Source organism: Macrobrachium nipponense, chromosome 42, assembly GCF_015104395.2.
Source record: "Macrobrachium nipponense isolate FS-2020 chromosome 42, ASM1510439v2, whole genome shotgun sequence".
NCBI classification, from domain to species: Eukaryota; Metazoa; Arthropoda; class Malacostraca; order Decapoda; family Palaemonidae; genus Macrobrachium; species Macrobrachium nipponense.
In genome coordinates, this window is record NC_061103.1 from 9,593,093 (window position 1) to 9,605,552 (window position 12,460).

The 12,460-nt window shown below is 43.6% G+C and overlaps 1 protein-coding gene across 1 annotated transcript; it reads right to left on the reverse strand.

Annotated features, from left to right (window-relative positions):
• Positions 1-9,475: 9,475 nt before the first annotated feature.
• On the reverse strand, positions 9,476-11,669 carry LOC135213261 (piggyBac transposable element-derived protein 4-like). The gene is made up of 2 exons (XM_064247240.1): positions 11,440-11,669; positions 9,476-10,145 (listed from the first exon to the last, which is right to left on the reverse strand). Exons 1-2 carry the CDS (start codon positions 11,667-11,669, stop codon positions 9,476-9,478), a joined length of 900 nt encoding a protein of 299 aa, XP_064103310.1.
• Positions 11,670-12,460: the final 791 nt, after the last annotated feature.

Below are 12,460 nucleotides of genomic sequence, written 5' to 3' on the forward strand. Positions count from 1 at the left end.
CCTTTTGGTGACGTATTTGGATCGTTGGACTGGCATACGCTTTTGTGGACCGTTGTTTGGATTTGTATTGGTTTTTTCATCATGATGTCTGACTCTGGAAGTGTGGTGAGAATGTGTGTGAATGAAGGGTGCAAGGTGAGGATGCCGAAAGCTTTGGTTGATCCTCACACTGTGTGTAGAGGGTGTAGAAAGTATGAGTGTTCTTTCGATAACACTTATCATGAATGCGAGAGTTTTAAGTGCTGAAGGGTGGAAGTCTCTAACTTCTTACTTGAAGAAGTTAGAGAAAGACCAGTTACGGAAGGCTTCTTCCAAAACCAAGCCTAGCTCTCTTTCTTCAAGTGACGTGTTAAGTAATTTTGTACCCTCTTCTAATATGATGAATGCTCCTTCTAATGTTTCAGAACCTTCACCGAATGCAGATCCTACGGATTCTGCTTCGGAAATTGCAAATCTTAAAGCCGCACTTATGAAAATGGAGCGTAAAATGGCGGCTATTGAAGGTAAACAGAATATTAGTACTGTGGATAGTGATTTGAGTGTCCCCAGTGTAGTGGAGGGGGCGTCTGATTGGCTCCACAACGCTCCCAGGCCTAGACCTCTTTCAAGCTCCCAAGCCCAGAGGAGAAGGAATGTCAAAAGCCGTACGGAGGTTGTGGAGAATCCCCAACAGTCAGGCGTCTCCTCGGTAGAATCTGTAACGCCACAGACTGCCAGAGATCGCTACAGAAAAAGCGTTCTCCAAGAATGTTTCTCTTCTTCGGATAATTCGTCTCCCAAGAGAGGATGGAGATCTGTGGATCTTTCACGTCCCCTGAAAAGGAACTGGAGAGAAACTCGTTTAGACTCGAGTCCAGAACAATTTTCGGAGGATTTGCCTTCAGAGAGCAAGAAAGCAAAAAGTTTGCTGTCTCCTGCGAGGTCGTGGGAACTGGAGAAATACTGCTCTCCTTCCCCTCCTTTAGACAAAAATGCTGAAACAACATGCAGGATTCAATTGCTTCTCTTGTCAGAGTCCTATCTAAAGATCCTCCCAGAAGAAAGGATTCTCGTCTTCCGGTGAAGAAATCTAAAACCCCCTTTTTATGAAATTCCAAGAAAAAAAGTTTCTTCATCAGACGAGGAGTCGTCAGTTTCGTCTATCTTACATAGACCCTCTAAATGCCGTACTCAAGCGCCAGCCAGGCGCTTCGCGAGGCGCAGGCCAGACGAGAGGCACCAGCCAAGCGCGAAGCGCCAACCAGGCGCAATACACCAAACAGGTACGAAGAGCCGAGGAGTGGTGTTTCTTCAGATGAGAATGAGACTTATGACTAACGTAAAAGATTTACAGAAGCTCCAGATAAACGAGTAGGAACATTCAGGTGTGATACTGATATTCACTCCGACATGGCGCCAGCTAGATGTGAAGCACAAGCCAGGCGAGAAGCGCCAACCAAGCGCGAGGCGCCAACCAGAAGTGAAGCGCCAAACAAGCGCGAGGAGCCTACCAGGCGCGTGGAGGCAACCAGGCGCGTTGCGCCAGCCAAGCGCGAAGCGCCAGCCAGGCGTGAGGCGCCAGCCAGGCGAGAAGCGCCAGACAGGAGCGAAGCGCCAGACAGGAGCCAGGCGCAAAGCAGGAGCGAGGAGCCAGCCAAGCGCGAGGAGCCAGCCAAGCGCAAGGCGCCAGTCAATAATAAGAAACTAACCAAAGAGCCAGCAAGGCGCCAGGCTCCTTCCAGGAGCGGAACACCAGGGAGACATAGATTGTCTTCTAATAGTGATTCTCCTGGAATTAGATCTCCTTCTCATACGTGTAGGGAGAATCGAACTCCAAAAAAAGAACCTGGACCTTCGAAAGTGACAGTTTCCACTTGCAAGTCTCAGAGAAGATCAGTGGAAAGGCAAGAGAGGACTTCTAGATCTGTTAGTCTCTCTCCTTCCAGAAGTATATCCCCTCGGGATACAAGATCGCCAGATAGAGACTCTTCCAAAAGAGCTCGCTCCCCTACTATGGTAGGATTGGAAGACGTGTCGGAAGAGGAAACCCCAACCAGCGAGGGTGTTTCCAATTATAAAGTATTAGCTTCTCTTCTCCTTCAAGAATTTGGAGATTCTCTAAGCCCTGCAGCTCCTCCTTCACCTAGGTCTCTTTTCTCAAGTACCAAAACACTGAAGTCCTCTTCATATTTAAAGATGAAGCCAGCCATTTCAATGAAAAAGGCCCTTCAATCCTTGAACACATGGATGAAATCGAAGAAAGAGGCTTTGAAGACAGTTTATTGCTCTCATCCCTGCAAGCTCGGAGGTAGGAGAGGCATTTGGTATAGAACGGAGGAAGCGATGGGGCTTACGCTCCCATCGTCGGCAGAAGCTGATTTTTCAAGCTTGGTTGAAGCTTCGAGGAGACACTCTCTTAACTCGGCAAAAACGTATTGGAGCATGTCCGAGCTAGATCAGCACCTTAAGGGACTTTTCCATGTATTGGAAGTTTTTAACTTCCTGGATTGGTCCCTTGGGGTGCTGGCTAGAAAGGCCAAAGACCCGGAAGTCTTGGGACCCAGAAATGTTGCATAGTATATTATCCTGTATGGATAAGGCAGTACGGGATGGTTCGGGAGAACTGACATCCCTATTTGGATTGGGAATTGTAAAGAAGAGGTCTTTGTTTGGATCCTTCCTAACAAAGGCGGTATCCCCTTCCCAGAGGTCAGCCCTCTTGTATGCTCCTCTCTCGGATCATCTTTTTCCTTCTCACCTGGTGAAGGACATCTCTAGGTCACTTTCTGAGAAGGCAACCCAAGACCTCTTGGTTCAATCCACCAAGAAGACAAGGCCAGCAGTACCGGTTGCAAAGAAGGCAACTCGTACTCCTATTGTGCCCTTTCGGAGAGGCTCCTCCTCTCGACCTCCAACTAAAAGGAAGACTTCAGATAAGCGAGGAAGGTCCTCCTTCCGGCCTTTCAAGAAGTCAAAGTAGCAACGAAGTCCTCCAAACATGTAGGTGCCAGACTCCTCAAATTTGTAGGAGCCTGGGCATCAAGGGAATCCGACCCTTGGACGTTGTCTGTTCTGGAAAAGGGATGCATTATACCCTTTCTAGACAGACCGCCTTTGTCAACATCTCCAAAGGAACTGTCGGCGAAGTACAAGGACCCTGTTCTGAGGGAGACACTTCTTCAGATGGTGATAACAATGAGGAACAAGGAAGCAATAGAAGAGGTTCAGGATCCATTCTCCCCGGGGTTTTACAACCGCCTTTTCTTAGTACCAAAAGCATCAGGGGGATGGAGACCTGTCCTGGATGTGAGCATCCTGAACCGTTACGTAGAAAAGAAGAAGTTCTCCATGGAGACTTCTGCCTCGGTGCTTTCAGCCCTGCGTCCGGGAGACTGGATGGTCTCTCTGGACCTTCAGGATGCCTACTTTCATGTTCCAATTCACCCATTGTCGAGGAAGTATCTCAGGTTTATGATACAAGGAAAGATCTACCAGTTCAGGGCCTTGTGCTTCGGCCTCTGCACAGCTCCGCAGGTATTTACGTATCTGATGCGGAACGTAGCCAGATGGCTACATCTGGAAGGCGTAAACATCTCCCTATATCTAGACGATTGGCTGATAAGAGCCAAGTCGGAAAAGAAATGTTTGGAGGATCTACAGATGACATTGGATTTGACAAAATCTCTAGGATTGCTCGTGAATCTCGAGAAATGCCAGATGGTCCCCAGTCAGGACTTAGTCTACTTGAGGATTCGGATGGATTCTCGGGGTTTTCGGGCTTTTCCGTCCCAGGAAAGATCAGTTCGAGGGATTCAGAAGGTCACAAACTTCCTAAAGAAAGAACGGAGTTCTGCGAGGGAGTGGTTAAGCCTTCTGGGGACTCTTTCCTCCCTAGAACAGTTCGTTTCCCTAGGGAGACTCCACCTACGCCCACTTCAATTCTTCCTAAGGCGAACGTAGAATTGGAAAGAGGGGCAACTTTCAGACACTTTCGCGATTCCCTTAGAAGTGAAGAAGCACCTAAAGTGGTGGCTGCACCCTCTAGAAAAGAACGAGGGAATGTCTCTAGAGGTTCAGAACCCAGACCAAATCTTGTTCTCAGACGCCTCGGAGACAGGATAGGGAGCGACTCTAGGAGTAAGAGAAGTGTCGGGCAAGTGGAAGAAAGAACAGAGAACTTGGCATATAAATGCAAAAGAACTGTACGCAGTGTTCCTGGCACTGAAGTCCTTCGAAACAGAAGTAAGAAATCAGGTGATACAAGTCAACGCAGACAATACCACGGCGTTGGCTTATATCAGAAGACAGGGGGGGACTCACTCGTTTTCCCTTTACGAGATAACGAGAGATCTGTTATCGTGGACAAAGGAGAAGAATATTACCCTCCTAACCAGATTTGTGAAGGGAGAGAAGAATGTGAGGGCGGACAGACTCGGCAGGTCAAACCAAGTTCTCCCCACAGAGTGGACTCTCCACGAGCAAGTGTGTCAGAACCTGTGGTCCTTGTGGGGCAGGCCACAAATAGATCTATTCGCGACATTCCTATCCAAGAGAATAGAGAATTTCTGCTCCTCAGTGGAAGACCCGAGAGCAATAGCGGTGGATGCCATGCTAGTGAATTGGTCAGGCCTAGATGCTTACGCCTTCCCTCCTTTCAAGCTACTAGGAGTAGTGATGAAGAAATTTGTAGCATCAACAGGGACGAGACTAACTCTCATCGCCCCGTTTTGGCCCTCTCAAGAATGGTTCACGGAGGTACAGGAATGGATAGTGGACTACCCCAGATCTCTTCCAAACAGGATAGATCTTCTCAAACAACCCCACTTCGAGAGGTACCATCAAAACCTCCTCCGCTCTCGCTCTGACTGCCTTTCGACTATCGAAAGATTGGTCAGAGCAAGAGGCTTTTCAAACAAAGCTTCAAAAGCAATTGCTAGAGCCCGAAGATCGTCAACTATTCGGGTTTATCAGTCGAAGTGGGATGTGTTCAAAAGATGGTGTAGGAAGAATAAACTGTCCTCCTCCGATACCTCTGTGACCGATATGGCAGATTTTTTGTTATTCCTTAGAGAGGTATCCCATCTATCGGTTTCCACTATCAAAGGATACCGAAGCATGCTCTCGGCAGTTTTTAGAAACAGAGGTTTAAATTTAGCAGAAGACAAAGATCTGCACGATCTAATAAGATCGTTCGAGACCTCTAAATCTAAATCCTCGGTTGCTCCAAGCTGGAATCTGGATATAGTGCTTAAATTCCTCTCTTCAGAGAAGTTTGAGCCTCCCCACCTTGCCTCGATTAGAGATTGGACGAGAAAATGCATTTTTCTTCTTTCCTTAGCTACAGCCAAAAGAACAAGTGAAATCCACGCCCTCGACTCTCGGGTGGGTTTTAAAAAAGACGCAGCCATCTGTTCTTTCCAGACTCTATTTCTGGCCAAGAACGAGAACCCTTCAAAACCCTGGCCTAGGAGTTTTGAAGTGAAAAGTCTTTCAAGCTTGGTGGGAGAAGAAATTGAAAGAACACTATGTCCTGTAAGAGCTCTTAAGTTCTATCTCAAAAAGAAAGAAGAACTAGGAGGATGTAAACAAAGTTTGTGGTTCGCGGTTCGTGATACAAAGAGACCGATGTCCAAAAATGCGTTAGCATATTTTGTCAGGAGCGTAATTACCAAGGCTCATAGCAAATGCACGGATGATTCTTTTAAAACTCTACGAGTAAAGGCTCATGAGGTAAGAGCTGTGGCCACATCTTTATCATTCCAGAAGAACATGTCCATGAAAGACATTTTAAATGCGACCTACTGGAGATGCAACTCGGTATTCGCATCACACTATTTTTTTTTTTTTTTTTTCTTTATTGGCTACTCTTACAAAGACCTTATAGATTCACATTCCAGATGTACCACTCCCATTATGCAAGGCGTAACCTCTTTTACCTAATTATATAGGTTCCTTATACAACAAACATTCGAGAGACTAACCAGGGCTATCTAGATGTTCCTACCAACAACCCTGGTTACCAATTTAATCTCCACTCAACAGATCAGTTCTTCTTAAGATCTGGAGGAACGTCGATAGCCAACCAGCCGTGACCCCGTTGCCTACGTGATGTCGCCGCCCCCCGACATCCCCATATAATTAGCGTATATGCTTAGGCCGCCCTCGATGATCTTGATGGAGAGCAGCTCGATATCGGGGACCCGCATACCCAAACTTTGACAGACGCAGATGGATTCTCTTGATAGGACGCCTCTCCAGTTCCCTGTCACCGCTTCTATGGATGGTATTGTCTCTGTAATTTCTCTGGTCTTCTCCTTGATATCTGGTGTGTCGTATTTCGAGACTTTGTTTTGATGAAATACGTCGATGGAATTGGCGTCGGCAACAACTTGTGCGTCGATTATCATAGAGCCGGTCTCCTTCCACACCAGAAGGTCCGGCTTTCTTAAGCCCTCTCTTGTCGTCATCCGTGGTTCCAATCTTGTCTGATATCCTTCCTCCTCGGCCTTCGTTTTAAGATATTTCACTATGCTGTCATGCCTTTTTATCCGCCATGGTTGTACTGCGGGGGGCACCTGCAGGATGTGGTGTAGTGTGCCCGGGGAGTTACAACCTAGATCACATCGGCTTGATGTGTCTCTGCCGCGAGCGCTTCGGGCTGGTGTTGGTAAAATTCCCATTTGAAGCTTAATTGCGTTAACGAAGGTGCCCCCCCTCATAAGGCGATTCCCAGCGTCTATCCATTTGGGCTTAATACTGTGGGAGGCTTCTTTCAGTCCCGTACCGTCTATGGAGTCGTACAGTTTACTTTTCCAATTCGTAGGGGCCGGCGGGGGATGTCCTTCCAGATGTTTCTTGGCTATGTTGCTCACCACTCTGTCTCCTGATTTTCCCAAGCGTTCCAGTAGATTTTTCTTAGCAATTGGTGTGCTGTCCGTCATACATTCAATTCCTAGTCCTCCGTCGGTAGTTTTTGCATAAAATACTCCAAGAGGAGTATCTTTAGGCAGATGTAATGCCTTCCTTACGAAGTGTCTTGTTTCATAGTTGAGTTTCTTTAGCTGGTATCCTTTGATTTCATCCTGATGAAGCACGTGGTGGTATTGTGGAATGAGCACATTCTTAAGTGTCCACAGTTTTTGTTGGGGCTTGAGAATTGCTTTTTGTAAGTTGGCTAGTTCGGCTTGAATTCTTCTTATAGCTTTGGGGCCATTCAGTGTTTGTGTGACCCCAACTTGGACTCCCAGGTACTTGTAGAAGCTGGTTACAGACAATTTTGGTAGAACTTCTTCTTTGTAGACAAATCCACGGTCGTCGTGGTACCAGGTTTTTCTACCTGGATCTGCCTTGATCCCGGTGGTGGCACACTTCCCTATTCCGGGCTCCAGTCCCAGTTTAGCCGCTTTGTCTAGTAGAGTTTCGATTGCCGTTGTTAATCCATCTCTCGTCGTTGCCACCACCACGATATCATCAGCAAATGCCAGGTAGTTTATCCTCTCCCCCTGCAGAGTGGCCCCGACACCCTCAGGGATCTTCATCAGCACTTGGTCTAATGCAATATTGAATAGTAGAGGAGACATGGGATCTCCTTGCATCACTCCTCGTTTAATTTTTATAGACACCCCATTGATGTTGGTATTTATCTCTTGATAGAAACTTTCTAGATATGACACCGACTCATCGTTAAGCCCCGCCTTCTCAAGGGCTCTGAGCAGTGCCGGGTGACTGATTGAGTCGAACGCTTTCTTGAAATCAATGAATTCGATATACAAGTTAGTTTGGTCTTCTTTCGCTCTCTTCATGAGTTCTTTTAGAATTAATATATTTGCGCTCACTACCTCTTCCGGTTTAAACCCTTTTTGCCTTATGGATGTTGGAAGGCGTTCTGATGGTCGCTTTGCTAATATTTTATGAAGGCCTCTTGTTACACCAGAGGTGATTGTGATTGGTCTGTAGTCCCCCGGATCTTCTGGACTGTCTGTTTTGGGCAATAGGGTGGTCCTCCCTTTGGACCATTCCGCCGTGCAAATTTTTGTCTTAACCCCTTAAGACTTATTTTTTCAACATAATGTTTCAAAAAGAATCTAATTGTTTTATTGAATTAAATTAAAATATAACTTGTTTAGACTCATTCTAATTTGATTTCAACAGAAAATTGTGATTATTTTATGTAAAATTGTAATTTTTAGAAACTCCACTTGAGACCTTTTTATGGCCAATAACGAGTTATCTCGTATAAATTATAATCATTTTATTCTATCGCGAGATATCTCGTATGCTTCGTTTTAGTAATTTTGATAATAGGAATTGAATAAAAATCATGTTGATGCTTGATAACTTTTTATTTTTCCACTTCATTTTGATAAAAGTATTTTTTCATTTCATTTGAATAAAAAAAAATTTCACCATTAGAATAAACAAAATCATATATTTCTCTTCATTTGGGTAAAAAAAAAAAAAAAAGATTCACTTCACATAAACCAGTGTATTTCCCAATCATTTTGTATGGTATGATTTGAAGCAGGGGGTTATACACAGACTAACTTCACATATCTCACACATGTAGCGAGACTCTCGTCTGATCGGTTTTCCATTATTATCCCTTTTCTTAGAGCAAACAACACATTGCCTTGTAGGAAATTTCTTTTTGGGTGTAGGAGGAATGTCAATTGGAAAATGCCTTCCTGAATAGCGGGTAGGATTCGCTGAAATAGATGGTCTACCTGGTCTTGTTTGAGGGATTTCAGCATGAGACTTCTTCTTCAGAGTTGCATCAATTATTTCCAACCTGAATTTGAGAGATGAACAGCAATTTTCATTACTCATCTTGAAACACTAATATGCATTCCAAAGGGCTAGATCTAGATGATGGAAGAAAACTTTTTTGTAATATTTTTTTGTTCTTTTCCTGGGAACAGGATAATTTGCCAAGTTTTGATCCAACTTATCCACACCACCCATTGTGTGGTTATAGTCTACTACAACTTTGGGCTTCTTTTTCGTACCTCTCCTACTCGCAATTTCAACTTCATCACTATTGTGAACTGTGGAGAGTAGAACAACATCTTTTTTATCCTTCCATCTCATGGCCATAACTTTACCTCTACGATAAGCAGACATTTCCCCCTTCTTCAACTTTTCAGTTTTCAATGAAACTGGCAGGTCTTTTCGATTTATTCTAACAGTGCCATAGCAATCTGTTCTACATTTTACTAGAATATCCACTAACTCAGGACTGGTGTAATAATTGTCTATTGTAAGGCAATAGCCTTTATTCAAAAGAGGTTTCAGTAAAGTCATTACAACCTGTAAGGATTTAGGCAATTCATTGAAATCCTGGTCGAATTGTGTTCCTTTACCTACATAAATCAAAAAACTCCACACATATCCTGTACTCGCTTCACATAACATAAAGAACTTTATGCCGAATCTTGATCTCTTCAATGGGATATATTGTACCCATCCCAATCTTCCTTTATATAGCAAGAGACTCTCATCATTGAAATATCTTCTTTGTGGGGTGTAGACAGTTTCTAAATTTATTTTCTAAGTGCACATAAATAGGATATATCTTATTCAGTTTGGGATTAGGATGCGAATTTGCATCGTATGCTTCATTATCAGAAAAATGCAGGTACTGCCTGATTTTCTTGTATCTTTTGAAAGGCATAGATTCAGCAAAAATTGGGGTTCTAAGAAGTGGATTTTTAGACCAATACAAGGATTCTTCAGGCTTCTTCACAATTCCTTTCAAAGTATTTAGTGCTAAGAAAACTCTGAGTTTAGGTGAAGTTACAGGATGCCACGTATTTGGGTCTGCATTGCATTGCTCAGCAAATCTATTGGTTTCAGTGCAAATAAGTTCAATCAGTTCATCATCAAAAAATACATGGAAAAAATCTAAAGGCGACATACTTTCAATATTCCCTGGGATATTGAGACCTGTTGTCCCTGTGAATGGAAATCGAGGGGGTGGAGGGGCAGTAGAATCTGCGATTCTCCTCCATTGTGTTTCATCCATTACTGTATCTGTATCTGTATTGGTATCGCTGTCATCGTCACTGGAATCATCCAAGCTTGAATCGTCGCCTTCTGAGCCAGAACTTTCAAGCTCTGTAAATGATTCCTCAGTATCACTGTTGTCATGGTAATTTGCCATAACTGGTCTAAAATAAAAAATAAATAAAAGGCTAGAATAATAAATAAATAGTCAAGATACTAACAAATTACTCGACAATATATCATATGAACAGTCTTAAAAAAAAAAAAAAAAAAAAAGAACAATGAAACTTACCTAAAACGTGAAAATGAAGAAATACAGAAGATTCTAAAAGTCACCACTGGAGAGCTAGTAAAATAGTGCGTACTCATCGTAAAAAAAGGAAAAAAAAAATCCTTGGAAAAAATTATAGTTGACGTATCACAAAATGGTCAAGAGACAAACAAACGACACGAAATCATCATAATAAGTCAATAATATAACATATAAACAGTCTTAGATGACAAATAAACAACCAAATTTACTTAGAACTGGCGAAAATACGATATAAAATACGTACAAACGAACGAACAACCTCTCAAGATCACCGGTTACTCTATATATCACAAAATACTCATGGGGTTAGCTAACAAGACACAACAGCAACACGATGAATCAATAATATAACATATAATCAGTCTAAGATGACAAATAATGCAACCAAACTTACCTAATTAGGCAAAAATATGCAAAAAACAAAGGTCAAAGATGGCAGCTGAAGTGCTACTAATGACGCGTCGTCTGCACGAAAAAATACAGAAAATTATCGTTGGTAACTCACGACTTCCAGCAGCAAATACCACTGCCAAACGTATGATATAGGACGAGATATCTCGGAGAAGCCTGCTGTAACAATACTGAGCCACGAGAAATCTCGTATTAGCCCAATATTCACGTTTAACTTTTCAACAAGATATCTCGTGGTAAGTCCAAAATTTTTAGCACACTGATAACGATATATCTCGGGTTAATCTTGTAAGGAGTTAAGGACAAGATCGTAGAATTCTTTAATTTTTCCGTTGTCGGCTGCTCTGATGTCGGATGGCTTCACACCGTCTGGGCCTGGCGCCGAGCTTAGCTTCATTTTCTTTTTCATCCATTCGATTTCTTCTATCTTGACTGGTTCCATAATTGATATGTTGTCTCTCCGCTGTCCTTCACTATCCTCTTCTGGTGGTAGGCTTTCTCTTGAGAAGAGAGAACACCAAAACTCGGTCGTTCCCTGGGGGAGGGACGGCCGGGCAAGGGGATCTCTTCCCAATATCGCGTTCTGAGCAGTTCGACCTCTGTTCTTCCTCCATCCCCTCTGGGTGACTGCAAATTCTCTTCTTCTTCGTATTCTTCTTGATATTGTTCCTTGGTTGTCTCCATTATACCCGGGGGGTCGTTGTTGCTCTCTCTGACCAAATACTTCGATTCACATGTTGTCCAGCATCTCCGGTGTTGTATCACTCTCACTATTTTCACTGCTTATACTGCTATTAGAATTGGGATCCGGGGATGATGGTGGAGAACCACCATTGCCACTTCTTGTCATCATCGATAGGTAGTCCTTCATTCCATCCTCTAGGATGGTCGGAGGATGGGGGTCGTCACATCTTCGCAGATGGATTTCCGCTTTTGGCAAGCCAGCTCCATTGCTGTTAATCATCCTGGCTTTTACTTCATTATACTTTTCTAGAATTTTTACATACTCTTTGGTTCTTCTTCTGCTTCTCAAACTATCTAATGTACGATAGGAGAAGAATTCTTTTTGGATCCTTTTGTTGATGTGAGGATCATTCCTTAGCAGGGACTCTGCCCTGGCTAAACATATCATTTCCTCCTCCGACCATTCTACTCTTCCTGGTTGGGGAGGCACATAACATTGACTTTTCTATATTCGGATTTTTCTCTTTGCGCATTTTGTTTAAGATTATTTTATATTCCTTTGACTTGCGCTTTCCTGTGATGCTATTTACAGTTCTTGCGGGGAACAAGTGCTGACTAATTTTCTGATTTATAAAGGGTTCAAGCTCGTTATCTATTTCATAAATGGCCATTCTCCTGAGGTCCTCCACAGCCCAGGGCTTGTTCTTCATGTTATCGAGCCTGATAACATTTTGGCTGTGGAATTCTACAGGGTGCGCTCTTCTCTCATGTAGACGTCTGCCATTATAGGTGGTAAAAAGTCTTTGGCATATCGGGCAGACAAACATCTGTGGCTCGGGGGCCACGGTAGTCATGTTAGAATTACCTATGAGAAGTGCTTCTCTCTAGGTCATTTCGTATCAGCGGATACAGTGCTGGGACTTGGAACGCATACCGATCCTTGAAAATTTATATGTTGAACTTTTGAAATTGTACGTAAACCTCCCCTGTGTGATGGGTTCGCAGTTTTCTACTTGCATAGGTGCTTGATGTCGCACAGGCGGCCGTTGCCTTTGTTAGTAAGGAACTGTG

Bases quoted from the DNA above. Each gene is read 5' to 3' on its own strand.
- LOC135213261 (XM_064247240.1), bottom strand. From the start codon at position 11,669: ATGATTAACAGCAATGGAGCTGGCTTGCCAAAAGCGGAAATCCATCTG. The intron at 10,146-11,439 runs GTGAATCGAAGT...TTTTTATTTTAG, and splicing joins CCGGAGATGCTGGACAACAT to ACCAGTTATGGCAAATTACC.